We start from the raw sequence: 27532 nt of genomic DNA, 5'->3' as shown, positions 1-27532 counted from the left end.
AACCAGATCATAAGCAATTGTATAGCGCAAACTGCAAACCAAGTAGAGCAAGTGAACTATGGGTTAACCTCAGATATACCTCTCAGAGAGATCATAAAGTGCTTAAATAACTTAAAGTGAGAGTACAGATACTCAAGAGAGAAATATATCCACCATTTTATGTTAAATGACAAGATTGAACAGTTGAACCACCATCTTATGCATACCACCATTTTGTGATATCTTTTCAACACGTGTTATGTACATGGACTATCTGCTGCAGAGGCGGCAGTGTTCTATATGAAGAAAAGTTGAAGTTAATAAATAAGTTATTTCAAGCATTTGGTGTACTCTTTAAACCTACTGTTTCCATAGAACGGCGCTAGAGGAATTGCAGAGTAATAGACAGTCTGTTTGACTAAAAAGTCAGAAATATCGGAATTCTTCTAATGCCACATCGCAAAAGGCACTTCATAGCGCTGCGCCTTGTTTGGCCACTGCAGACAGCCACATTATCTGCGCTTACATCTCCTGTGTAATGTGTGCGCAGCCTAAAAATATCTGTGACATCCAGTGTACTTTTTCCGTAGACGCTGCGGATAGCGACATTATCTGCGCTACCTCTCCTGTTTAACGTGTGCGCATACTACTGTAATAATATCTGTGTACTTTTTCCGTAGATGGTGTCCGCTGCGGACAGTTACATTACCTGCGCTACATCTCCTGTATAACGTTTGCGCATCCCAAATAGCTGTGACATTCCCTGTAAGTTTTTATTAGCCGCTGGTGACAGCAGCGACATTACCTGCGCTACATTTCCTGTATAACGTTTTTGCATCATAAATATCAATGATATTCAGTTTAATGTTTTCGCCACTGGTGACAGCGACATTAGGCTGCTTTCACACTAGCGTTCGCTGGTCCGCTCGTGAGCTCCGTTTGAAGGAGCTCACGAGCGGACCCGAACGCAGCCGTCCAGCCCTGATGCAGTCTGAATGGAGGCGGATCCGCTCAGACTGCATCAGTCTGGCGGCGTTCAGCCTCCGCTCCGCTCGCCTCCGCACGGACAGGCGGACAGCTGAACGCTGCTTGCAGCGTTCGGGTGTCCGCCTGGCCGTGCGGAGGCGTGCGGATCCATGCGGATCCGTCCACACTTTCAATGTAAGTCAATGGGGACGGATCCGTTTGAAGATGCCACAATGTGGCTCAATCTTCAAGCGGATCCGTCCCCCATTGACTTTACATTGAAAGTCTGGACGGATCCGTACTAGGCTATTTTCACACTTAGCTGTTCTATGCTAAAAATAATGCAGACGGATCCGTTCTGAACGGAGCCTCCGTCTGCATTATTATGAGCGGATCCGTTCAGAACGGATCCGCCCGAACGCTAGTGTGAAAGTAGCCTTACCTGCGCTACACCTCCTGTATAACGTTTGCGCATCCCAAATATCTGTGACTTTCCCTGTAATGTTTTATTAGCCGCTGGAGACAGCAGCGACATTACCTGCGCTACATCTAATGTTTAACGTGTGCGCATACTAAAAGTATCTGTGACATCCAGTTTACTTTTTCCGTAGACACTGCTGATAGTGTCATTATCTGTGCTACATCTCCTGTTTAACGTGTGCGCGTACTAAAAATATCCAGTGTACTTTTTCCGTAGACGGTGTCTGCTGCGGACAGTTACATTACCTGCGCTACATCTCCTGTATAACGTTTGCACATGCCAAATAGCTGTAACATTCCCTGTAAGTTTTTACTAGGCGCTGGTGACAGCAACGACATTACCTGCGCTACATCTCCTGTATAACGTTTGCGCATCCTAAATATCAGTGACATTCAGTCTAAGAGGAGGTGGTAGACGATGAAATCACTGACCCAACCTGGGAAGGTGGCAAGCCGATCAAGGACAGCAGTACAGAGGGGGAGGGATCCTCAGCACTGCAACAGGCTGGAAGAGGCAGTGGGTGGCAAAAGGGAGAAGGCGGGCCACACCAAACAGGCCCGCAACTCTTCCCCGGAGCACCCCCTTGCGGCAATCTCCCTTGCCAAGGGGTAGATGTTCCGCAGTCTGGCACTTTTTTGAGGAAAGTGCGGACGATAAAAGAATTGTCATTTGCAACCTGTGCCATACCAAAATGAGCAGGGGCGTGAACACTAGCAACCTCACCACCACCAGCATGATCCGCCACATGGCATCAAAGCACCCTAATAGGTGGGCCGAACGCCTGGGTCCACATCCAGTGTCTGCGGATCACACCACTGCCTCCTCTTCCCTTGTGTTACGTGCTGGCTAATCCCCTGTCCAAGACGCACTTCTGTGTCCCAGCGCAGCGTACAGATGTCCATACCCCAGGCCTTTGAACGAAAGCATAAATACCCAGCTACCCACCCACAGGCCATAGCACTAAATGCGCACCTTTCCAAATTGCTGGCCCTGGAAATGTTGCCATTTAGGCTTGTGGACACTGAGGCTTTCCGTAGCCTGATGGCGGTGACCGTCCCTCATTACTCAGTCCCCAGCCTCCACAATTTTTCACGGTATGCCGTTCCTGCCTTACATCAGCATGTGTCCTGTAACATCACCCGTGCCCTGACCAATGCAGTTATTGGGAAGGTCCACTTAACGACTGACACATGGACAAGTGCTTGTGGCCAGGGATGCTACATTTCCCTGACGGCACACTGGGTGAACGTTGTGGAGACCAGGAGCGAGTCGTATCCTAGGATGGCACAGGTGCTACCGACGCCAAGGATTGCAGGCCCTACTTCCATCAGGATTTCCGACACCTTCTACATTAGTGGCTGCGACCACCCCTTCTCCTCCTCCACTTCCACCTCCGAATTCTCATCTTACAAAATTCTCTTACTGTATAATGCTGGTGCATGGTTAAAGGGGTTGTCCGAGTTTTTTTTTTGTTCTTTCTATATTCCTAACTGGGCAAATGTAACAGCTTTCCAATTAACTCACTTTATCTGCAGTGCCTGGTTTCTCAGATTTCACTAAGTGTCACATGACCTGTAATGTCAGCTTCTCTCCCTGCTCTGATAAAGTTTGTTTACAAGCCTATGAACCAGACGTCACTGTGCTGGCCACGCCCCCTTCACTGCCGGCTGTCTGCTCTATCCTAGGATTCTTAACCCCTTTAGCTGCACAGACTGGGTAGCTGCAGCAGTGACAATTCTGGGCACAGGAGCTGACAGACTACAGAGAGCATTGCACAAGAAGGTAGGGGGAAGATCCTGTGTGTATTAGCAGTGTCATTATACAGCTGGGACTTGTAGTTCTACACTTACAAGTTGCTGTTGATTCTCCCAGCACTCAGGGCACCTCTTGTATCCACTCCCTTAGCAGTGTCATTATACAGCTGGGACTGCTGAGTCAGCAGGCAGACATTTAATTTAGGGCAGCACTTGTATTTACTCCCTTAGCAGAGCAGGGGGAGGGGCAGAGATTATTTTTATTGCATGTAAACAAAGGGCCCATCAGATTTTTAGTGCTATATATTTTTTTCATAATTCTGACAACCCCTTTAAACTTTGAGATTGTCATTTTGCATTTCGGCCACAGGAGGCCACTGGTTCTCTGTTACAGTTAAGTGACTGCTGGATTTTAATATGCAAAGTAGAGGATGCTGCTGCTTGAAGAAGAACCAGGAAGTGTGAGAGAGAGAGAGCTAACATACTGGAGGTTGGTTTCCTATTGTCCTGGAGTGATTGGGGACACAGTGGAGGGGGACTAGTCGTTGTCCCTCACCTAGATCCGGCCCTTAGGAAGAGGGATGGTTTCAGGAGGACTGCTACAGTGTTTGGACAGAAGTCTATCTACCAAGTAAGACCGCATGCGCGATGAGGGACTGGTGGCCAACATCGGTTAAGAGGAATTCTCTTGACACAGAACGGACCCAGGTCAGTAAATCTGTTTACTCATCACAGTATATTAGTGGCACCTGAAGCATCAGAGACTAAGTCTAGGCCTGCAATTAATTATTTAGTTAGTTAGGACTTGCATGCTTGGCAGGCTTTACTGAATTGTTCTGCGGCACAGTATTGACTTGCAGGCTCTGCTGTGTGAGCCATCAGCTAGGTTTGTTCTCTTTTGCGGCACGGCATAGACTTGCAGGCTCTGCTGTACATACCATCGTGATAGGTCTGTCCAACCGGACAGGGACAGTGACTGTGGGCCCGGGGTATAAGATCTTTGGTGCACCTTCACATTGTTGTGTTTATATTACTGTTTTAGTAAAGTTTCTGTTTTTGCACAAAGCTGTGTGTTGTTGCTTTCTTTGTCCGTGACTTCGCTGTATCCTGGGGGTCCCTCCCCGGTTCATGGTCTTACAAATTCTCGAATTCGGGAATATATGGCAAATATTCGCCCAAATATTCGCGAAATATCGTGAATTCGAATATTGCCACTACCACTCATCACTAGTAGAAATGCCCATTGTGCCCCCTCCATAGTAGTAATGCCCTCTGTGCCTCCTCCATAGTAGTAATGCCCTATGTGCCCCCTCCATAGTAATAAAGTCCTTTGTGCCCCCTCCATAGTAATAAAGTCATCTGTGCCCCCTCTGTATTAAAAAACAAAAAAATAACACAGTAACTACTCACCTTGTCCCGTTCCTGGAGCTCACATACCTCTCTTCCCTGCAGGCACAGATCGCCCTGCAGCACTGTGTGTGGGCAGAGCTTATGCAGATTTGTGGCCTGTAGGCTCCACCCACACAGGCTGACAGCGCGATCTATGCCTGCAGACTGAATGGTGGAGAGGGGAGAAGTCTTCCTGCGTCACCATTCAGAGCGCGGCTGGCCTGAAGGAAGGGAGCTACCAGTGCTCCAGCAATAGGTGCTTCCATCTGTATTGATGGAAACGCTCATTGCTTCTAGCACCCCCCTGAGAGCCGGCACCGGTAAACCGGCTTGTAAGCCGTAAGATTAGAAAGTGAGGGGGCGGGGCCATTCAGCCCTGCTGGGCCCCCCAACCTCACAGGCCCCATAGCGATCGCGTGGTCTGCCGCCACTGCCTATCGGGGTTATTGTATCTTGTGAACAATCTAGAATTTGCAACATAGTTGGAGACATTTTGCTCCATTATCTTGGACATGTTGCTTTTCACTACAGTAACAGTTTTTTTTTTCTGCAATAAGTAATTATATGTCAGACCAGAACGCTGGTCACAACAGAAGAATGACAGAAATGTGGGACAACTGCTTTGTTGGCGAGACATATGTACAGGCAAATGACTTTTTAGAAATCTGCCTCCCTCATAAATGCACAGCTTCACTTCTCATCTGTACGCACCACAAAGATAAGAATGTGCTGGATTTCTAAGACAGTAACAGGGTTACCCATCTAAAAATATTTTTCTCCAATTTCCTGTAAAAATTTTATTAACAATTTGAATAACACCATATATACCGTATTTTTCGCCGTATAAGACGCACTTTTTCTCCCCCCAAAATGGGGGAAAAATGCCCCTGCGTCTTATACGGCGAATGCTGTCAGTTTTACATCGCAAGCTGCGATGTAAAGCGAGCGGGGACTCGGGGAGGGACTGGGAGGAGGAGCTGGGGCCGGCAATAGCGGCGGGGCGGTGCAGTCACTGTACTATAGCCCCGCCCCGCCGCTCCGGTATGCTAATATAATATGTCTTATTTAATTAATAGTTATTAAATATGCCCCTTTATTCCTAATACTACCTTAAATCCTAAGCGCTTCAGTACAATGCAGGCCGGGTGGTCGGCAGCGTAACTCCCTGATGTCACGTGCCTGCGCCGCCTACTTTATGAATGAAGCAGGCGGCGCAGGCAAGTGACGTCAGTGAGTGACGCGCCGGCCGCCCGGCCTGCCTGCCTCCATTGTACTGAAGAGGTTAGGATGTAAGGTACTATTAGGAGTTGGGGGGCATGTTTAATAACTATTAATTAAATAAGACATCTTATATTTGTATACTGGAGCGGCGGGGGATCTGTGGATGGCACAGTTATGGGCTGGGAGGGTCTGTGGATGACACATATATAACAGTGCCATCCACAGATCCCCCCTGTAACAGTGCCAGCCACAGATCCCCCTGTAACATTGCAAGCCACAGATCCCCCCATAACAGTGTCCGTCATCCACAGGTCCCCCCCATAACAGTGTCCGTCATCCACAGATCCCCCCATAACAGTGTCCGTCATCCACAGATCCCCCCATAACAGTGTCCGTCATCCACAGATCCCCCCATAACAGTGTCCGTCATCCACAGATCCCCCCATAACAGTGTCCGTCATCCACAGATCCCCCCATAACAGTGTCCGTCATCCACAGATCCCCCCATAACAGTGTCCGTCATCCACAGATCCCCCCATAACAGTGTCCGTCATCCACAGATACCCCCATAACAGTGTCCGTCATCCACAGATCCCCCCCATAACAGTGTCCGTCATCCACAGATCTCCAGTAATAGTGCCATCCACAGACCACCATTAGTTCCAAACCCACCAAACACACAGCACACCTTTTGGTTAAAAATATTTTTTTTCTTATTTTCCTCCCCAAAAACCTAGTTGCGTCTTATGGGCCTGTGCGTCTTATACGGCGAAAAATACGGTACTCATTATTTCATTCTATAATAATTTTGCACTCAGCATGCTTACTACACCACTAGATGCATGCTTTAAGGGATCTAGTTTTTAAAATTAGGTCATTTACAAGGGTTTTTTTTTTTTTTCTATCATTTTGCAGCTCAGCGTCCCAGGTGCTCCTTTATGTTTGGGCCCTGCCTTGTGTCAATATATAAAATTAGGGCCACAATGGGGATATTTTTGAAGACAGGAGAAATGGGGTGATACATTTTGGGGTGTTGTTCTTCATTTTCATGTGCTTTGTAGAAAAAAAAAAACTCTTTTAAATTGACATGTGTAAAAAAGAGGGGAAAAAAAATTTCCGCCTGCTTAGCTTCAATTTATACAAAAAAACTAGGGGGTCTAAAAACTCACTACACCCTTAGATGAGTACCTTAGGGGGTATGGTTTTCAAAATGGGGTCATTGGTGGGGGTTTTCTATTTTGTTGACAAGTGTGCAATGGGGCCTAAAACATTTTCAAGCAAATTTTGTGTTCTGAAAGCCACTGGGTGCTCCTTTATGTTTGGGCCCTGCTGTGTGTCAAGACATAAGATTAGGGCCACAATTGGGAGTCTCCTAAATTAGTCTCCAAGTAAAAGTTCCGCAAAAATAAAGTATATATGTCGAAATATATTTCTGATAAAAAAATATTGAATAGTATTTATGTATGTATGTGAAATATTGCAGTTGAAAATAGGAAAATATGCCGATTTTTGCAGATTCTTAATAGATTTTCAAGTTTTTTTATAAAGTTACACTAATTTTATCGGTAAAATTTTGCCACCTAAGTAAAGTACAATATGTGACGAGAAAACAATGTCATAATTACTTTGATGTGCAAAACCTTTACGAAGTTATTCTCTGCTAAAGTGACACATGTCAGATTTCCAAAATCTGGCTTGGTCATTAAGGCCCAAACAGGCTTGGCCACTAAGGGGTTAATATTGGAGGGCTCTTCTACTAATGGGGGCATTCTTGGAGAGCATTATTACTATTGGGGGCACTGTAGTGGGCAGTATTACTAATGAGGGCATTATAGAAGGGAACTACTATTGGTGGGACTTTGAGGAGCACTATTACTATGGAGGGGGGGGGGGGGGGGAATATTTCTCCAGGATAATATTTGGGGGTATCGGGAAGCACAGCAAGCAGCAGGATAACACTGTGGGGACTCCAGGTTGGGGCAAGATTATAGAAAAGTGAGGAACCTAGGATTTCTGTGTGTCACACTTTGCAGAGACAAGGCGTGGCTGAAAGAAGTTGTACGGACCAAATGGAGAAGATGATGATGAGATCTACCTCAGAGCGACCTCACCTGGGAAGCCCTGGATGTGAGAGGTATGTGCTGCTGTATAGCAAATACAGTATGCAGGGGGATCGACTTAGAGAATCGGGCCATATTAATTGGGGCTTGGGCCCCGGATCTTTTGAGACCCTCCCAACGCCCTGCTCATAGGAGATTTACTGAACAGAATGAGCCAAAACTGTGGCCCAATCTGCACCAAGAAACTGGCGCACAACCCTTGCACCACATTTAATGGAGTAAAGGAAAACTTGCTTAGTTGCCCATAGCAACCAATCAGATACAACGTTTTGTTTTCCAAAGGAGCTCTGAAAAATGAAAGGCAGAATGTATTGGTTGCTATGGGAACTAAGCCAATTTTCCTTTACGGTAGTTTTGATAAATTTCCCCCAATGTGTTTTAGACAGATGTGAAAATGTGTGCAGGGATACTGTACCGTGGTGAATAGATGATGTTATTTCAAATCGGAATTGTAGTTGTCCACTGACATGATCTGTAGGCAACCGACGACCCAGGGTATAGCTGACAACACGATCTCTGGGAATAAAGTGAGAGGAGTCATAGATTATTAGAGTATTACATGGTTAAACAAGGACATGTCAGATATACTGCCTCAATTATCCAGGAACGATGATGTCACACAAGTGTGGTTGGGCCTGATGCTACAGCTCAGCCCGTTTAGTGACCACTGCCGAGAGGGTAATGAATAATGCTCACCCAATGGCATGTCTTTCTAAGAGCCTCTGCACGGGCATAGACAGCTTTCCCAAAAATCGTTTGATGATTGGCCGACTCTTTGCAAATTTATCCTTTACTTCAATTTCTAAGACATCAGTCGGAAGGGAGACAAAGCTGAATAGCTGGAAAAACAAGAGATCATTAGTCAGGTTTATGGCTTCAATAATGATGGTCTCACATTCTGCTGATGGGTTGGACCTTCGCCAATCACAGTGACAGGTTATCCAAGATCCTAAAAAATCTGGGAGAAGACAAGCAATGTTACAAAACAGTAAAAGAACTAATATACACCTGTAAGATCCCCTCTGCTTTAGTGCTTCTGTAACACCTCAGAGTTGTGTTACCACTCCTGCACCCTGCTACTGTCTTTATTGGACTAACACCAATGCTATCTATGTATTTTTTCCAGGTCCTCCACAATCTGCATTTCTAATCTGTTTGCAACTGTTACGTTCATGTAATGTCCCTGGCTCACCAGCAGGTGGCAGCAAATACAGCAGAGCTATGAAATAGCTTCCTATTTTCAGCAAACACGGCATCCCCCCCCCCTCCCCCTCTTGGTCAGAAGTGGGCCAGTCATGCTTGATACCAGAAGGAGGTGGGGCAATTCTGGTTTGTTCTGGTTGAGACTCCATGTTGGAGCTGCAAGGATTAAGTCTGACTACAAGAGTGAAGTGCAGCATAAAGAGGAAACAAAGACACCAAGTTAGCTTGTCAGTACAGCAGAGTGAGAGAAAGATATACCAGAGTTAAGTTTGCCTGCCAGTTTAATGCTAAAGCCTGCTGGAACCAAGACAAAGCCTGAAACTGTTTGGAGAAACGTTTATTCAAGTAAAGCCACCACTGAACTTCATTCTCAAGGTCTGGACTCAAGTTATTTCTTGAAATCCCTTAATTATTCCCCCTATTTATTTCTTCGGAGCCAAAGCCTGGGGTCCAGCCGTTTCCAGGTAGGACACAGTTTCCAGGTTTCCATGACACAGATAAAGAGACATTTAGGCCATACTACACTACTCGGCATTCCTACCAAACCTGGGACACGATATATAGGGCCCTGGGGGGGGGGCGCCCGTTGCACTTCCTACTGTCCTATATTTACTTGGTTTCAGTGATAACATGCCCATTACACACAGCTACCACAGCCAATCACTGGCCTCAATGATATACAGTTTGAAAGCGCTAAGGCATTGATTGGCTGTGTCGTGATGCTTGAGGAAGGCTAAGGTACGCACTTCTGGGTTGCTTGTACTGCTTTTCTTGGATTAAAGCACCAATTTTCTACAAATTGTTGGAAGCTGCCTCTTCTATACTGGATTTAATGGAGGAGTCTTTAAATACAGCTCCAGAGGCACGCATCTAGTATCTCTGGACTTCATTTTTTGGTGGGTGCTGTATTAATTTCCTTTCTGTCGTGATGTGTGCAGATGGCACATCATTGCCTCAGCCAAATAAACAAAGACCGAAGGGGACTACTGGCATGGCGAGAACTGAAGTGGCAGGAAATCTAACAGATAGATATTGTTTTTTTTGTTATTTTATCACGTTGTCTCTCTTGCCCATATTTTTTATGCTCTCGGATAACCGTTTAATGATAGGCCATTAATACTCCCAGAAAATCCCTTGAAGCTCCTATTAGGGCTATCAAAAGCCAGGATGCATAGGTCTCAATTTTATACAGACTACTGCCACACTTTTCTTTATTATTTGTACAGATCTTTTGCTAGTTATAACTGGCTAATATATTTTCTGCTGCCAATATAAATTATCACCAGTATGAAAAGGTATACTAATGTATATCAAAAATACCTTGTGTCAATGATGTCAATCTGAAGGGAAAGGATTAGGTTTCTCAACTGCAAGGCCAGTGGGAGCGTGAATTTCTGTAGAGAACTCATTTGACTGGACCGCACTGCATTATAATGATTTATAGTCCTGTGTGTCTCTGCATGGACATCAGCTGTAATGATTTGTACTCACACAATGCCATAAGTACAAATCATAAAAATGTAGGTTGGGCAGAGACACACAGCATCATAAATCATAGGGTCAAAATGGCCCACCACATCATCAGAGGATCCTCCGGTGGGTCCAGGCTCGAATATTATAATGGGCTCCAAAGGTCCAGGACAAAGAAATCCATTTGGCTACATTTGGAGCCAATGTCTTGTCACAAGGGTTTATTTATTTTATTCTAAACCTGTTAGACATTATTGTCCCCGATGGACCCAAGGAACCCTCAGTCCGAATCTGCATACGATCGGGTCAAGCGAGCAGGGCTCTGTATGGGAGTTCATGCTCCCACATGGACTATAAGAAAGCATTGCTACCCACAAAACCGCTATGGCAGATTAGTCATGACAGCTTGCTGGTACTTACAAAGCAATGGCTGCAAACCGTGCACATCATAATTTAAATCTTAATGTTGTCTATTGCAATTACCATCTCTGCTGGCAACAATGTGAAATATTTATTAGATGCTCTTTTAATAATCCTGTAAAGGCATGGAGCTTTGTATGCCAGGGGACAGAAAATAGTCCCACACACCAATTAATGTGCTCTCGCTGAAAAACATTTTAAGAAAATGATTACATGTGATTTCAATGAAATAATTGAAAGTGACGTCTGTGTTTGGTAAATCCCTACATTCTCAGTTCACTGCTGGGCACTTGCTAACACTTTGTATGCTGTAGAGCAGGCATGTCCAAACTGTGGCCCTCCAGCTGTTGCAAAACTACAACTCCCAGCATTCTCTAATAGCTGTAAGAGGGTCTGCTCCTGTTTCATGGCTTCAGAGCGCATTCATCAGCTTTGTGGCCCCCTAGCTGTCGGCAGCTGCAGGTGCAATTGTTCAGAAATAAAACTGGGAATGCTATAACATTACCGGAAGTGACACAAATCACTGCCACTTCCTTTCTAAATGGGTTGTCTCACTTCAGCAAGTGGCATCTATCATGTAGAGAAAGTTAATACAAGGCACTTACTAATGTATTGTGATTGTCCATATTGCCTTCTTCACTGGCTTGATTCATTTTCAATCGCATTATTGTTCCCAGAGCAGATATGAGGTGGCGGGGACGGGAGCTGCTGCGCATGCGTGCCTATGCTTGTTCGCCACCAGAGAAGCTGAAACTTTTTCCTGGATTACAGTAGTGGTGGCCGTGCTTGCATGCTGTAGGAAAAAGCATCAGCCTCTCTGGTAGCTAGGACCGTGAGATCGCACAGAGGCATGCATGCACAGCAGCTACCATTCCCGCCACCTTCTATCTGTGCTGGCAACAAGCAGTGTATAATGCGATGGAAAAATGTATCAAGCCAGCAAAGGAGGCAATATGGACAATAACAATACATTAGTAAGTGTCTTGTATTAACTTTCTCTACACGATAAATGTAATTTGGTGAAGGGAGAGAACCTCTTTAAGGTGTCTTTCAGATTGATAATAGGAAACTCATCCTGACGGTGTCTGCATGTGGTTACTTTTTCCTGCAGATTGAGACTTGTGGGAAAAGCTGACAAAATTAGAACGTTTTGCGATTTTCTCAGCATGGTCTGATAGTTTGTGCGAAAAATTGTTAATATGAAGATACATATTAGATACCTATAGTGTTTAGTCAAGGTGCTGCCTGCTCTAAACTCTGACGGCACCTGGAAGGAAATATTGGCCTTCTGGAAGCTTCCTAATATAGAAGAGGAACTTGATGCTACAGCCATCTCTGCAGAAATGGACACCTGACATCTTATGAGGCTTTAAATTATTAATACATTTTCTTTATTGCCACTTTAAATAATGCATTTTATGCTGTTATTTTTAATTAGGGCTGTTAAATGAAGTAAAATATTTTAAGTGACACTCTTGACAAAAAATGAAATTCCATCTTTTACCAAGAGTGGAGTCACCTACCTTACCCCTTGCAGATACAGTCTGCAAGAAAAACTTAATGGATCTTTGCTTCATTCCATGTCAAGATTTGATTTTCAACATTTGCTTGGAGTATTAGTATTGATGACCAGTCTTAAAAAGGGCTTACTGACTATTACATGTGGTGGTCTAATGGGACAAAAAAATATATATTTGTTGGATTAATAAAGTAACTTTTTTTTAAGTGACACCTAGGGCTTTCTATTCTATATATTTCTGATTCCTTTCCACCCTACTCTCCAGATTACATCTCACCACCTGTGCACTTGACCCGATCCCATCCAACCTCATCCCCAACCTCCCACAGTATTTATCCCTGCCCTAACTCATCTCTTTAACCTATCAATAACCACTGTTGTCTTCCCATCCAGTTTTAAATGCACTACCATTACACCCATCCTTAAAAAAAAACCTTCCTTTGACCCATCTTCTTTGGCTAGATATCACCCCATATCACTTCTCACTCTCAAAGCTACTTGAACAATATGTCCACCTTGAACTGTCCTCTCAACTCTTTTCCTGCTCCCCTTTGACTGGTAACAATCTGGATTTTGACCTCACCACTGGACTAACTGTCCTTATCAAACTTACCAACAACCAGCTCACTGCCAAAGCTAAACAACATTACTCTGTCCTGCATCTGCTCCATGACCTGTCCTCTGCCTTTGGATGATCTGTGATGCGTCCGGCACTAATGTCCGAATTCAGAAAAACCTCCGATGCCGGGTTTTCCTCACTACAGATGGTGCTCTGCCTCCAATGTCACAAAGGAGAAAAAAAATGTGGGCGGCACTCGCCAAAAATGTAGCTTCTTTATTCAGACATCATTATTGCAGACATCAATTGTTATTGTTGCAGACATTGAGCGGACTTGGCATAGCGCAGGCCATTTCGTGTCTCAGCGCAATGCATGCTACAGTGTGGCAAGGTGGGATCCAGGGGGCCCAAGTAAATTCTTGCTCAGGAAGCTATCAATACTAAAGATGCCCCTGCCATCAACCACTCCCTTCTGTTACAAACTCTCATCTCTTGGCTTTACAGACTTGGTCCTCTCCTGGATCACATCATACTTCAAAGACCAGAAATGTAGTGTCTCCCACACGCACACCACTTCCTCGTCTCATCCCCTCTCTATTATTGTCCTCAAGGCTCTGTCTTAGGACCCCTGCTCTTTTCAATGTACACTTTTGTCCTGGGACGGTTCATAGAGTCTCATGGATTTCAGTATGACTGATGACATGCAAATTTTCCTCTCTGGTCCAGATATCACCACAATACTATCCAGAATCCCAAAATGCCCATCTTCTATATCCTCCTTCTCCTCTCACTTTCTAAAACTTAACATGGATAAAACAGAATTTATCATCCTTCCCCCATCTCACTCAAGCCCACCAACTGACCTATTTATCACGGTCAATGGCCACACACTCTCCCCGGTCAACCAAGTTTTCTGCCTTGGAGTAACATTGGATTCTGCCCTGTCCTTCAGTCTGCACATCCAAGCCCTTTCCGCCTCCAACTCAAATATATTTCTTGAGTCTGTGCATTCATCAGTCAGGAGTCTACATGCTTGTATATGCCTCCATCAGCTCCCACCTAGACTACTGTAACATCCTCCACTGTGGCCTTCCATTTAGCACGCTTGCACCCTTCCAATCTATCCTCAACTCTGCTGCCCGACTAATCTACCTCTCCCCCCATTAATCCTCTGCCTCTCCCCTTTGCCAATCCCTTCATTGGCTCCCCATTGCCCAGTGAATTCAGTATAAAATACTAACAAATACATATAAGGCTGTCTACAACCTGTCTCCTCCATACATTTCTGAGTTACTTTCCCGATACATACTCACATATATGATCTCCTCCTTCTCTACTCACCTCTTATCACCTATTTCCACAATCGCCTCCAAAATGTATCCCATGCATCCCCTACACTCTGGAACTCTCTACCCCAACATATCAGACTCTTACCTACAGCGGAAACCTTTAAAAGAAACCTGAAAACCCACCTCTTCAGACAAGCCTACAACCGACAGTAACCCTGCTGCCTCTATACCCCAATGACCAGGATTACCCTCACCTACTGTGTCCTTCTCCCACACCTTGTAGATTTTAAGCCCATGCGGGCAGGATCCTCTCACCATACCAGTTTGTAACTCATTACTTATTGTAATTGTCTTGTATTATGTATGTAAACCCCTTGGAATGGCGGTTTAATAATTAATAATAACAATAATGTTTTTCGAGAATTTTAGTTCTTATACTTTTTTTAGCAGAAAAATAAAAAACTTTCAAACTAGAGCTTTTTATTTTTTTAAATAAGCAAACTTAAACCAAAATAATTTGGGGGAATAAGTGGGGAAAAAATGCCCCTGCGTCTTATGGGTGAATACTAATGAAGCGCTTCCATTATGGAAGCGCTTCATTAGTACTGGAGGACCGGGAAGCGGTGAAGGCTCTGTACTCACCTCTTTCTGGTCTTCGGCTCGGCTATCGGCTGTGCAGGGCTGCGCACAGCGTGAGGGCGCTCTGTGACATCACACTGTGCGCTGCGATACACAGCCGACAGCAGGATGTAGAGGATTGCAATGGTGAGGAGAGGTGGCGCCCAGGAGCAGGAGAGGTAAGTGAATTTTTTAAAATTGTATTTGCACTGGGGCTGATGGCTGACATATGGGGGCTGATATGTGGGGGCTGATGGCTGAATATATGGGGGCTAATAGATTAATAGATGGCTGACATATGGGGGCTGATAGATGGCTGACATATAGAGGCTGATAGATGGCTGAAGGTTGGGGGTTGATCTGAGGCATTGGGGGTCTGATCTGAGGTCTTACTGACATTGGGGGTCTGATTGCTGGTCTGACCTGAGGTGTAATGGAAAATATTTTTTTCTTATTGCCTAGGTGCGTCTTATGGGCCGGTGCGTCTTATAGGGCAAAAATACAGTAGTTTTACGTGAATGGAAATGGTTTTGAATGGTGTTTTCTTTTTTTTTACAACAATTTTTTTTTTGTACAACTTATTTTTTTTTAAATATATTTTTACCACATATATGTCCCCTAGGAGATCATTAACAGACCTCTGGGGACAGTGAGCCTTTTGTTTTGTATTTTCCATTATTTCTCTTGTAATTGGGGAATCCAAAGGAGCCTTGGTTACAGGGGAAAACAGCCACTTGAATGGGTCCGCAATCACGGAGATGCCGAACGGAAGCACGGATCGGAACTCCACGGAAGCACTACGGAGAGCTTCAGTGGTGTTTCTGTCCGTGCCTCCGCACCACAAAAAAAATAGAACTTCTATATTTTTGTGGTGCAGACGGATCATGGACCCATTCAAGTTGAATTAGACTCGATCCGCCACATGGACGTTGCCCGTGCATTGGGGACCGCAAATTGATGTCCCCAATGCACGGAACGTATGCACAACGTTCGTGTGCAAGAGGCCTTAGCTGGTCACTTCTTCATGTGTTTCTGCAGGGAAAGCAGTGCCTGTCTGGGAGAAACCAGTGTACAAACTACATGAAATCAGGTAGAGGACTTACTGGCAGGTTACCTTTAAAGGGAATGTGCCAATAGAAAATGACCTACTGTTGAAAGTTTCTATGTTAGGCTACATCCTCGTGTGCAGCAGGCATTCCAGTAACCTGCGCAGCCAGAAACTGATGGGGATGAGCTGCAATACCAGGCACATATGCTATCCATGGACAGTGCTGTGCTTGGTAAGCTGCAGCACTCACCAGACTGTTGTGTCCTCCGCAAACAGCTGATCGGCGGGGGTCCTGGGTGTTGGATCTGGAGTGATCTGATACTGATGATTTATGATGAGGATAGGTCATCAATATTAGAAGACACCTGGAGAAACCCTTTAAACACCAGGAAAACCCCTTTAACATAAAAACGTTATTTAAATAATCATTCTCTGGCGACAATCTATTACTAGAGCTGAGTTAGACAAAATCATTTTTGGTGGATTTCCGCTTTCACACACCCCAGTGACATACCTCTCTTTTCCACACAGGATTGACTGTGTTGCAGATAATTTTTGATCTTTTCTCTTGGCCATGGTGAGGGAGTGCGGGGAAGATGCTGTGTTTTCCAGGCTGAATGGAGATTTTTAGATATGGGTCTGGATTGAAGAACATCCCTTTCTTTAACCCCAGAGCTTGGAAGTCTTAAAATACAACAATATGACAATAATGTGTACGTTATCAACCACAGGTATAGAAATAGAATAGAACTTTACAAAATGTATAGAATATATCTCATAAATATTAATCTGAATCCGTCACTAAGAAATTCACTAATAAACCAGGTACAATGTCTTTTAGGGCTAGCAGAGCTGAATGTAAGGATACCTTTCACTTAGTGATCTGTGTCTTCAATCTGGAGAAAAAGTACTTTTAGTCCATAAGCAAATGGGCAGTTAAGTGCACACAGGGCAGACCCAATGCACTCTGTGCCCCCTTGCTCCTCCTGTTTCCTCTGTCATCCACTCACTCCTTCTTGATTGACAGGGCCAGGAGAGATCACTATACAGGAATCAGGCCGTGTCAATCAAGACATAGGGGGAGGGGGATGCAGAGGAAATCGGAAGAAAAAGGGTGCACAGATTGGCTTTGTTACTGACTTTGGTGCACTTAACTTCTCATTTGCATATGGATTAAAGGGCATCTGTCAGCAGGTTTGTACCTATGAAACGGATTGACCTATTACATGTGCGCTTGGCAGCTGAAGGCATCTGTGTTGGTCCCATGTTCATATGTGCCCGCATTGCTGAGAAAAATGAAGTTGTAATATATGCAAATTAGTCTCTAGGAGCAACAGGGGCGTTACCATTACACCTAGAGACTCCTCGCTCTTCACAACTGCTGCACAGCAGGCGTGATGATGTTTTCTCTGTCTAGCCTGTCACTAAAAGTGCAGCGGGCACGGCAGTTGTAGAGAGCAGAGCCTCTAGGAGTAAAGACAACCCCCCCTTTGCTCCTACTGCTGACAAATGTCCTTTAAAAGTACTTTTTTCCAGGATAAGGCTACATTCACATGAATGTGGTGTTTTGTGGATTCGGTGTGCTGTCCGCATCTTTTGCGGCCCCATAGAAATTAATGGGTCTGCAACCGTTCTGCAAAATTGCGGAACGGATGCGGACTCATTCATACAGTCGTGTGAATGTAGCCCAAAGCAATGTATCACAATATTTCATTACATTCGGTTGAGTTAGGCCTTTTTTACACTTGCGTTGTTGTTTTCCGGTATTGTGATCCGGCAGAGGATCTCAATACCGGAATAAAACGTTTCTGTTTAATCCTCATGCATTCTGAATGGAAAGAGATCAGGATGCGTCAGTATGTCTTCCGTTCCGTCAGCATTCCATTTTGTGACCGGACACAAAACCTCTACAAGCTGCGGTTTTGTGTCCAGTCATAAAAACGGATCCGGCACTGAAAACAAAGTAAGTCAATGGTGTAGGATCAGTTTTTTAGGAACCTATAAAACCGGATCTGTCACCAATTGACAGTTTTGTTTTTTTTCCACACAACCGCATACTAATGGAACGGATGCATCCTGATGTGCAAAAATCCTCTGCCGGATCTCAATTCCCGGAATTAACAACGCAAGTGTGAAGCAGGCCTTATCCCTACAAGACATTGTAACAGACTCCCTTTAACATTACATCAGTATTTTGCATATGGTGACCAGTACTTACAAAGTTACTTAGTTACTTACATGCTTACTGATGCCCTGACTATAAAATAGAGATCTGGATATGAAACCAAATGGTTTGTTACATAAGATAACAACATTCTTTACCTATTTAGAGCTGACTATAGCCAGCCCTGCATAGGGCAACCTGTGTGCTTCCATAGAATGTATCACCTACATCACAGTCCCTGAAGGCCTTTGCACCAAAAGCTTACGCCCCTATTTCACACTTTGTGCCTGAACCTATGGAAAATAAATTGCTGTATTCCCTAAGTTTCTATTTCCAAGTTTTTTTAAATTAGGCAATATATATTGGCAGTGTTGTTTCAGGTAGATCATTAATATCAGGAGCCCAAAAAAACCATTTTAAGGTGGAACCTATACCTACTCTTTAAAGGGACATATATCAAGTTGTTGTTGTTTTTTTTTTTTTTTTAAGTTACTGCAAGAATTCTTTTTCTGTTCTATTCTACTGACTTTTTCCTTCCTCCTTTCTTTGGACTTTCAGTGTGGCAAACAGCCTCGCTTGACTTTCTCAATCAGACCATTCACTTCGACCAGAGGTGGAAGGTAGATGAGTGACTCAAATACAGCATTAACATTACACTCATAGGTGGAATGCTGTTCTGTGGACATCTTTATCTAGATCTATTAAGATAACAATAAAGCTGCCACACATGCTGTTATCCCAATTCTACACATACTATCATCATGATGATCACCCTTCAGATAATATCTTCCAATAAATTGACTAAGGATATAAGCCAAATCAGAATTATCTCAAGGAAAAGACATACCACCCAACTTTTTGGACAGCCAACGAGGGACACTTATGCTTCACTGTGCGAAAGATCCAATTACTGTCTGAGGAAGGTCATGGCTGCAGCCAGTGATTGGCTGAGCAGCATTCACAACAAAGAGGGACTTAGGTCAAAAAGAGGAATTGTCCTTCCAAAAGAGGGACTATTGAGAGGAGAGGGGAAAGAGAACCATCCTCAGACAGCTTTTTCAGGGTTTTTGCCCCGGTCAGTTCCCCTCTCTGTATGATGTGTAGAGCCGGGGCCCTACCCGGACCTACACATCTTCAATATCGCACAGCTCCTCCTCTACTCCTCTTTTGGCACCTTCAGGACTAGGAAGGAGGAAGTAAAACTGCAACAGCTCCTGTCACGGAGCTACGTGGAGGGCAGTGTGAGTACATGAGCTTTATGTCGGGGCCTTGAGTATTGAGCACAGTGCGTCTATGGAGGATGAGGGTGAGACTCTTACCTTCATACTCAACAATATAATTTCAGCTGTACAGTGTTTGTTGGGAGTGGCCTATTATATGTAGGAGGGACTTATAACAATAGGCGGGGCCAATTTTTTTTGTGCGGCGCACTACACACCCCACATTTTTATTTTTCGGATGGGCTTAGAAAACTGGGTGGGGCCACAATTTTTGCACAGCGTGCTACGTGCACCCCTTTTTTTCTTTTCGGACCCCCTTAGACAAAATTCCTGGGTGCTCCCCTGGTGCCTCCTGAGCCAGGCAGCATACAGCTCTGGACACAGGCTGGAAGAAGCCTGCACCGCATCACTATCAGCTGCATGGAGATAAGTATATGAGTTTATTGTTTTTAATTTGGCACCATGCTATTGGACCACTATGGGGAGGGGTGAGGAGCACTATGAGGACATCTACTGGGGGCACTAAATAAGGGCATTTTGTACTGGCACACATAAAGGGGGCATGTTCTAGTATAAGGGGGGTAATTTTTTACACTGGCATGCATTGTTAGGGGACATTTTTTTGCACTCACACATTATAAGGGGGAATTTTTGTACTGGTGTATACTAAAAGGGGGTATTTTTTGCACTGGCTCATGTTAAAAAAGGGTATTTTTTGTATTGACACATATTACAAGGGGGTATTTTTGTACTGGAACACGTTATAAGGGGGTATTTTTGTACTGGAACACGTTATAAGGGGGTATTTTTGTACTGGCACAGATTACATGACTATGGGGAACATGATTACTAGTATGGGCACAATGGAGGCATTATTACCAGGGGTGCACCTAGCCTTTCTGCTGCCTGAGGCAAAAACTGAAACGCCACCCCAATGCCAATTTCTTAAACAAACCCCTTTGCCACAATGAAAGCGCTCATTGCCCATGGCCTTTCCACTGCCCCCCTTGCTCCTACCTGGTGCTGCCTGACTCGATCGCCTCACCTGGCCTCATTGGTGGTGCACCCCTGCCTTTGGCCACAAAGCAATGAGGGAAGGGGAGCCCAAGCTGAACTTTTGCACCAGGGTCCATGAGCCTTTAGCTATGCCCTTGTTGACAAGATAGTATTTAATGTCACATTACATCCTGCACTGAACAGAATGCTAAAGAGTAGCATGGCATTCTGCCACATTGGCACCATTGATACTATTTGACGGCATCTGTGTTGGGCAGTGTGAGTACATGAGCTTTATGTCGGGGCCTTGAGTATTGAGCACAGTGCGTCTATGGAGGATGAGGGTGAGACTCTTACCTTCATACTCAACAATATAATTTCAGCTGTACAGTGTTTGTTAGGAGTGGCCTATTATATGTAGGAGGGACTTATAACAATAGGCGGGGCCAATTTTTTTTGTGCGGCGCACTACACACCCCACATTTTTATTTTTCGGATGGGCTTAGAAAACTGGGTGGGGCCACAATTTTTGCACAGCGTGCTACGTGCACCTCTTTTTTTCTTTTCGGACCCCCTTAGACAAAATTCCTGGGTGCTCCCCTGGTGCCTCCTGAGCCAGGCAGCATACAGCTCTGGACACAGGCTGGAAGAAGCCTGCACCGCATCACTATCAGCTGCATGGAGATAAGTATATGAGTTTATTGTTTTTAATTTGGCACCATGCTATTGGACCACTATGGGGAGGGGTGAGGAGCACTATGAGGACATCTACTGGGGGCACTAAATAAGGGCATTTTGTACTGGCACACATAAAGGGGGCATGTTCTAGTATAAGGGGGGTAATTTTTTACACTGGCATGCATTGTTAGGGGACATTTTTTTGCACTCACACATTATAAGGGGGAATTTTTGTACTGGTGTATACTAAAAGGGGGTATTTTTTGTACTGGCTCACGTTAAAAAAGGGTATTTTTTGTATTGACACATATTACAAGGGGGTATTTTTGTACTGGAACACGTTATAAGGGGGTATTTTTGTAGTGGAACACGTTATAAGGGGGTATGTTTGTAGTGGAACACGTTATAAGGGGGTATGTTTGTACTGGCACAGATTACATGACTATGGGGAACATGATTACTAGTATGGGCACAATGGAGGCATTATTACCAGGGGTGCACCTAGCCTTTCTGCTGCCTGAGGCAAAAACTGAAACGCCACCCCAATGCCAATTTCTTAAACGAACCCCTTTGCCACAATGAAAGCGCTCATTGCCCATGGCCTTTCCACTGCCCCCCCCCCCTCTTGCTCCTACCTGGTGCTGCTTGACTCGATCGCCTCACCTGGCCTCATTGGTGGTGCACCCCTGCCTTTGGCCAAAAAGCAATGAGGGAAGGGGAGCCCAAGCTGAACTTTTGCACCAGGGTCCATGAGCCTTTAGCTATGCCCTTGTTGACAAGATAGTATTTAATGTCACATTACATCCTGCACTGAACAGAATGCTAAAGAGTAGCATGGCATTCTGCCACATTGGCACCATTGATACTATTTGATCATATAGTATCAAGTACAGCCCCTGTTTTTAATCTTAGTTGTCTTACTTCAAGAAAATTAAGACATTGATGGATCTTGTTTTCCTGCTAACACCAGTTTTTTGGTGTACAAAAGCCTTCTTATTTTGTGCAAACTACTGGAAAGATGTGTGGCTATTTTCCACTTTTTAGTGGTGTATACATATTGTTCTGTATATGCAATGTGCTCACGGAGCACCAGTAAGGATGTAATGTAAGTAAATAAACAAATCTATTATATCAGAGCCTGGAGACTGAATTAAAATGTAAGACAGTACTTAGAGTACTTGTTCTGTAGCCTGCTGCTAGTACAGCACACAAAACAAGCCCCTAATAAGCGTGATTTTTTGAAGACATAAAGATTTATGATAAATGTGGAATGATGTATGACAATATAGATCACACCTGAAAATATTTTAATATTTAACCTCTTAGGCCCTTTTCACACCAGCGAGTCCCACATAGGGGCATTATATGGTGTGAGGGGTACATAATGAGACTTTAAACAGTGTGAGGGGCACATAAGGGAATGTTATACTGTCTGAGGGGTACATAAACGGGAAATATACTGTTTGAGAGACACAAAAGGGGCATCGTACTGTGTGGGAGCTCTAAGGGGGCATCACTAGGAGCACCATGTCTGTGTGGGGGGGAATCTTTTAAGCAGACACCTTTATTGTGTGGGGGCACTACTGTAGGTGGAGACTTAGGGGTAATCTTTACTGTGAGAGGGCACTAAGGGAGCATCATTACACTGATGAGGCTTTTAATTACTAGTTGTGGGGCAAGAAGGGTACTGGGCAGAACTGGGAGTATATGGACAGGGACATTCTTTTACAGTTGGGAAATATGTTCATGTCACTAGCTTATTAGCACTATTGTATATAGGGGAACTATTGAGACAGGGCTAGGAGATGGAATCATGGCGGTCTGCCCCGGATATAGAACTAACAGTAGAATTTTTTAAAAATTGCTTACAAACATTAATGCATTTCTCAGATTAAACTGGTCAGTATTTTTTAGATATAAAAGGTGACACACTGGACATATGTTACACTTTTTTTTTTTAAAAGATGTAGGAAAAGCACAGTCTATTGTACTTTCCAATACAGGTAATAAATATATGCTGAGGCATTCCACCAGTATGGAGGGCAAAAGTACGGCCTGTGGCCACATTCAGCATATGTGACAGTATTTCTTAAGGTGGAAATTGAATGCATTATGTGGGTATTCACTAAATGATAGCTACTAAAATTATACAGGCATACGACCAGTATGGAGGGCAAAAGTACGGCCTGTGGCCACATTCAGCATATGTGACAGTATGTCTTAAGGTGGAAATTTTATGCATTATGTGGGTATTCACTAAACGATAGCTACCACAATTATTCAGTAATTCCCAATGAAACTCTGCTGCTAAGCCAGTGTATCTAAACCTATCATGCATAGTACTGCCTTGGGCAAAGATGCTGTACTATATTCCCTATTGTATATTCTATCATTAAGTGCTAATTGGATTTTACTATACACTGTATATCCTGTATTACATCCCAGTAGCTCTGTACTGATAATAAAGTAAATGGTCTTGGGAACAAGAACTAATGATATCTGGAATAGGAAGTATATAGTGTGCAGCAGGGGCGTAACTATAATTCATAGCAAAATAAGAAGGCGCCCCCACCACCTATTGTAAGAAAATTAAAACAGTAGCATAAGTAGAAATAATAAAATGTTTGTATAATAGCACCATATCTCAGAAAACCCACATTCTATCAAAAAGCCATCATATTGTTATTCCCCACAAAAATGTTCTTGCATCTGACTGGGCCTCCCTCAACCTCTGGGCCCCATAGCAAATGCTATTACTACAATGGCTATAGCTGCAGTGAGAGTTGGTCAGTTCTAAAAAATCTGTGGCAAAAATTCCCATTGGTAACTTGACCTACTCCCAAGAAGTGTTGGAAATTACGGTCTCTTGTAATGCATTATATTATAATTTTATATAAGTGTAAGACAGTTATCATTTACCCATCAATTCTTTTTTTTATTAGTCCATTTGATAATCTAATATACTTTATTTACATAAATTCACAGTGCATGTAGAAAGTCTTCAGACCCTTTCAGTTTTTTCACATTTTTTTATGTTGCAGCAGTGAACTAAAATAAAATAAAAAATTTAATTTTGTCCATAATTTTTCACTTAATACCTCATTATGACAAAGTGAAAACAGAATGTCAAAAGTCTTTGCTAAATGATTTAAAAGTAAAAACAAAAGTGTGGCATTGACATAAGTGTTCAGACCCTTTACTCACTACTCAGTTGAAAGCTATGGCAGCGATTACAGCATCCAGTCTTCTGCACATGGTTTGTGAAGCTCTGTCACGTTGGATTGGACCATCAGTGGATAGGCATTTTCAGGGCTCTTCAGAGATGTTTGACTGAGTAAAAGTCAGGCCTCTGATAGGGCCACTTAGGGACATTGACAGAGTTGTCCCTAAATTCTGTGCTGTTTTGGCTGTGTGCTTAGAGTCATTGTCTTGCTATGAGGTAAATCTTTGGCCCAGTCTGAAGTCCAGAGAATTCTGGATCAGGTTTTCATCAAGGATATCTCTGTACTTTGCTCCATTCAGCTTTCCCTCAATCCTGACCAGACTCTTTGTACCAGCAGCTGAAAAACAGCCCATAGAATGATGCTGTCATCACCATGTTTCATTGTAGGGATGATATTGGGCAGGTGATGAGAAGGGACTGTTTTCCTCCAGACATGATGATTAGAATTTAGGGCAAAAAGTTCAATCTTTGTTTCATTAGACCAGAGAATCTTGTTTCTCATAGTCTGAGAGTAATTTAGATGCTATTTTGCAAACTTTAATGTGTCTTTAACTGGGTAGAGGCGCTTTTTTCTGATCACTCTGCTGTAAAGCCCAAATTGGTGGAGTGCTGCAGTAATTGTTGACCTTCTGGGGTTTTTCCTCATCTGAACACAAGATCTTGGAGCTCCGCAAGAGTGACCATTGGGTTCTTGGTCACCTCTCTACCCTTGGTCACCTTCTACCCTGATTACTTAGTTTGGCGGGGCAGCCAGCTATAGGAAGAATCCTGTTTGTAAAAACTTATTTCATTAAAGAATTATGGAGGCCAATTTGGGAACTTTCAGTGCAGCAGAAATTTTTTGAAACCTTATATATCCAATCAACTTAATTTACCACAGATTAACTCCAACCAAGGTGCAGAAACATCTAAAAGATGATCAAGAGAAAAGGGAAGCCCCCAGAGCTAAATATCAAGTATCATAGCAAAGGGTCTGAATACTTAAATTGATGCAAATTTTTTTTTTTTTTTTTGTAATAAATTAGCAGAAATTTCTAGAATTCTGTTTTCACGTTCTCACTTTTAGGGTACTGAGTGAAGATTGATTAGGACTTTTATTTTATTTTAGCACAAGGCCGTAACAAAATGTGAAAAAAGTAAAAGGGTCTGAAGACTTTCCGAATGCATTGTATATGTCTGGCAATGATGAATAATAAAGGGGCTCCCCGGACTTAAATCATGATAGCCTATCCCATCATCTTTATTGTTTAAATAGGCACAGGGGCATTATCCATTTGTGTAGCTGTGCCTGATAGTGCAGCTCATCTCATTCAGATCCACACAAGTAACTGGGGTGCGCTTCAGTACCAGGCACAGCCACACATACGGACAATGCCACTGTGCCTCTGTAGACAATGTAGAGGACACGGAGCTCACAGGAATTTGCAATCCCTTCACTGTGCCTATTGGCAGGTCCCAGAAGTCACACCCACAGAGGAAAAATGTATGGCCTATGGATAGGCCATCAGTGTTTAAGCCCGCTGCGGCAGGAGTGATAGACCATCGCAGAGGAGAACGCCTTGGAAATAGGGAGAGTATATCACATTTTTTATTTCAAAGGTGTGATGGCCTTTCCTCACAGTAGGCCATGTCTAGCTGATCAGTAGGGGTGTGGAGTAGCTGTTCAGCAATAGGTCCGGTGTTAGAAGTAGACAGCTTCGTCTACTTTGTGGTGAACTCAACGGGAGCAGCCTGGCAGAAACAAACTCAGTCTACTACAAAGTAGACTGAGTTGTCTGTTCCCAGTTCTGAAACTATTGCTGAAGAGCTGATAGGCACCAACTGATTAGCGAGTGATGGACTATCCTGAGGATTGGCCCTCACTTTATAAAATGTGGACAACCCGTTTAAGTAATTGTAGGGGTTGTCTGAGATTTTTAATTTTCTCCTTTAACCTATTTTAAGCATTGATATACGTTGTGAATTTAGGAAGCTTTAAAATCTTGTAATCCTTTTTTATTTTTTTATTGGACAGTTATTCTTTTTGATATAAGGTTAACAGATTCTACCATTATTATGAGATACACTGATTATTTAATGAGTATTGCTTTGTTCTAGATACACATGATTCTAATGACGCTCCTTAGTTCCCCTTGATTCAAGGCATCTCACGTCTACTTGACACTCAACTTTCCTTTCTTCATAAAAACAAACACGCAGGGTGACCTACGAAAAAGTTACCTGCCTCCAATACCTTCAAATCCAACGGCCTAATAGTAAGTCTGCTGCCCATCGCAGCCAATCAGAGCTCAGCTTTCATTTCCTACGGGGGTCTGAAAACATGAAAGCTGAGCTCTGATTGGTTGCTATGGGCAACTAAGACAGATTTACTATTAGGCAGTTTGATTTGGAGACATTGGAGGCAGGCTACTTGTGCCACCCTGTATATATGACCGTGTCAACCTTGAATGATAATGGTATATACTGGATACAATGGCCAGCCAAAACAAGTCCTAATATGTATGACTGGCCAACCAATAACCAACACACAATTTACTCATTTTCACAAACATATAAACAAACACATAACACATACATTCATATAACCCAATCTACAGACAATATGACAAAAATAAATATCTCATATTTACCGGATAAGGTAAAACTGATGAGCCTGCGACTGCCTTGCCCATGTGATGCTTCTTCGCTGTTAATGCTTTTGAAGATCTATAAAGATAGCGTGAGATTGGTGTCAATTACATATTAGCTTCAGTTGGTGCTATCCCTCTAGACTCAATCAATATGGATCAATAGCACTGTAGCATAGCCTGCCATTAGTAGACACAAGGCCTGGATACTCTAATGCTTCCACACTCTGTCGAGATACTTTATAACTGGGATTTCTTTTTACTTTATCTACTTCTAAAACTGACAAAACATTACCTGTATTCACACAAGAAAATAATTCAGATTAAGATTTACCGGTGGCTATGTTTATAGGGGTTGTCCCATAAAAAATATTCTACATTTTTCACATCAACACCTGGATGTTAATACTCATAACTGCATCCAATGAAAAAATTAGTATAGCCATTAAACTATAAAAAATAATGCTGTTTGTTCTTTTCCTTATTTCCCTGTCCACCTCACTGAGATGGTTGCACGCTTAAATCTTCAACTGTGTCTAGCTTCTGTTAGGCTAGTTTCACACTAACAGCAGGGGACTCCGGCAGGCT

General features: G+C 43.5%; 1 protein-coding gene across 1 annotated transcript in view; it reads right to left on the bottom strand.

Moving 5' to 3' along the window:
• HECW1 (HECT, C2 and WW domain containing E3 ubiquitin protein ligase 1) overlaps positions 1 to 27532 on the bottom strand; it is a 227039-nt gene that overhangs the window by 96738 nt on the left and 102769 nt on the right. The window contains exons 4-7 of the mRNA XM_044294350.1: positions 26948 to 27023; positions 16551 to 16720; positions 8607 to 8749; positions 8326 to 8426 (exon numbers count right to left, since the gene is read on the bottom strand). Of these exons, the coding sequence (XP_044150285.1) occupies positions 8326 to 8426; positions 8607 to 8749; positions 16551 to 16720; positions 26948 to 27023 (490 nt within the window). The remainder of the gene's footprint in view (positions 1 to 8325; positions 8427 to 8606; positions 8750 to 16550; positions 16721 to 26947; positions 27024 to 27532) is intronic.

This window comes from Bufo gargarizans, chromosome 5 (assembly GCF_014858855.1).
Source record: "Bufo gargarizans isolate SCDJY-AF-19 chromosome 5, ASM1485885v1, whole genome shotgun sequence".
NCBI classification, from domain to species: domain Eukaryota; kingdom Metazoa; phylum Chordata; class Amphibia; order Anura; family Bufonidae; genus Bufo; species Bufo gargarizans.
The sequence above is the reverse complement of the archived record's forward strand: the minus strand, read 5'-3'. Positions and strand labels throughout refer to the sequence as shown.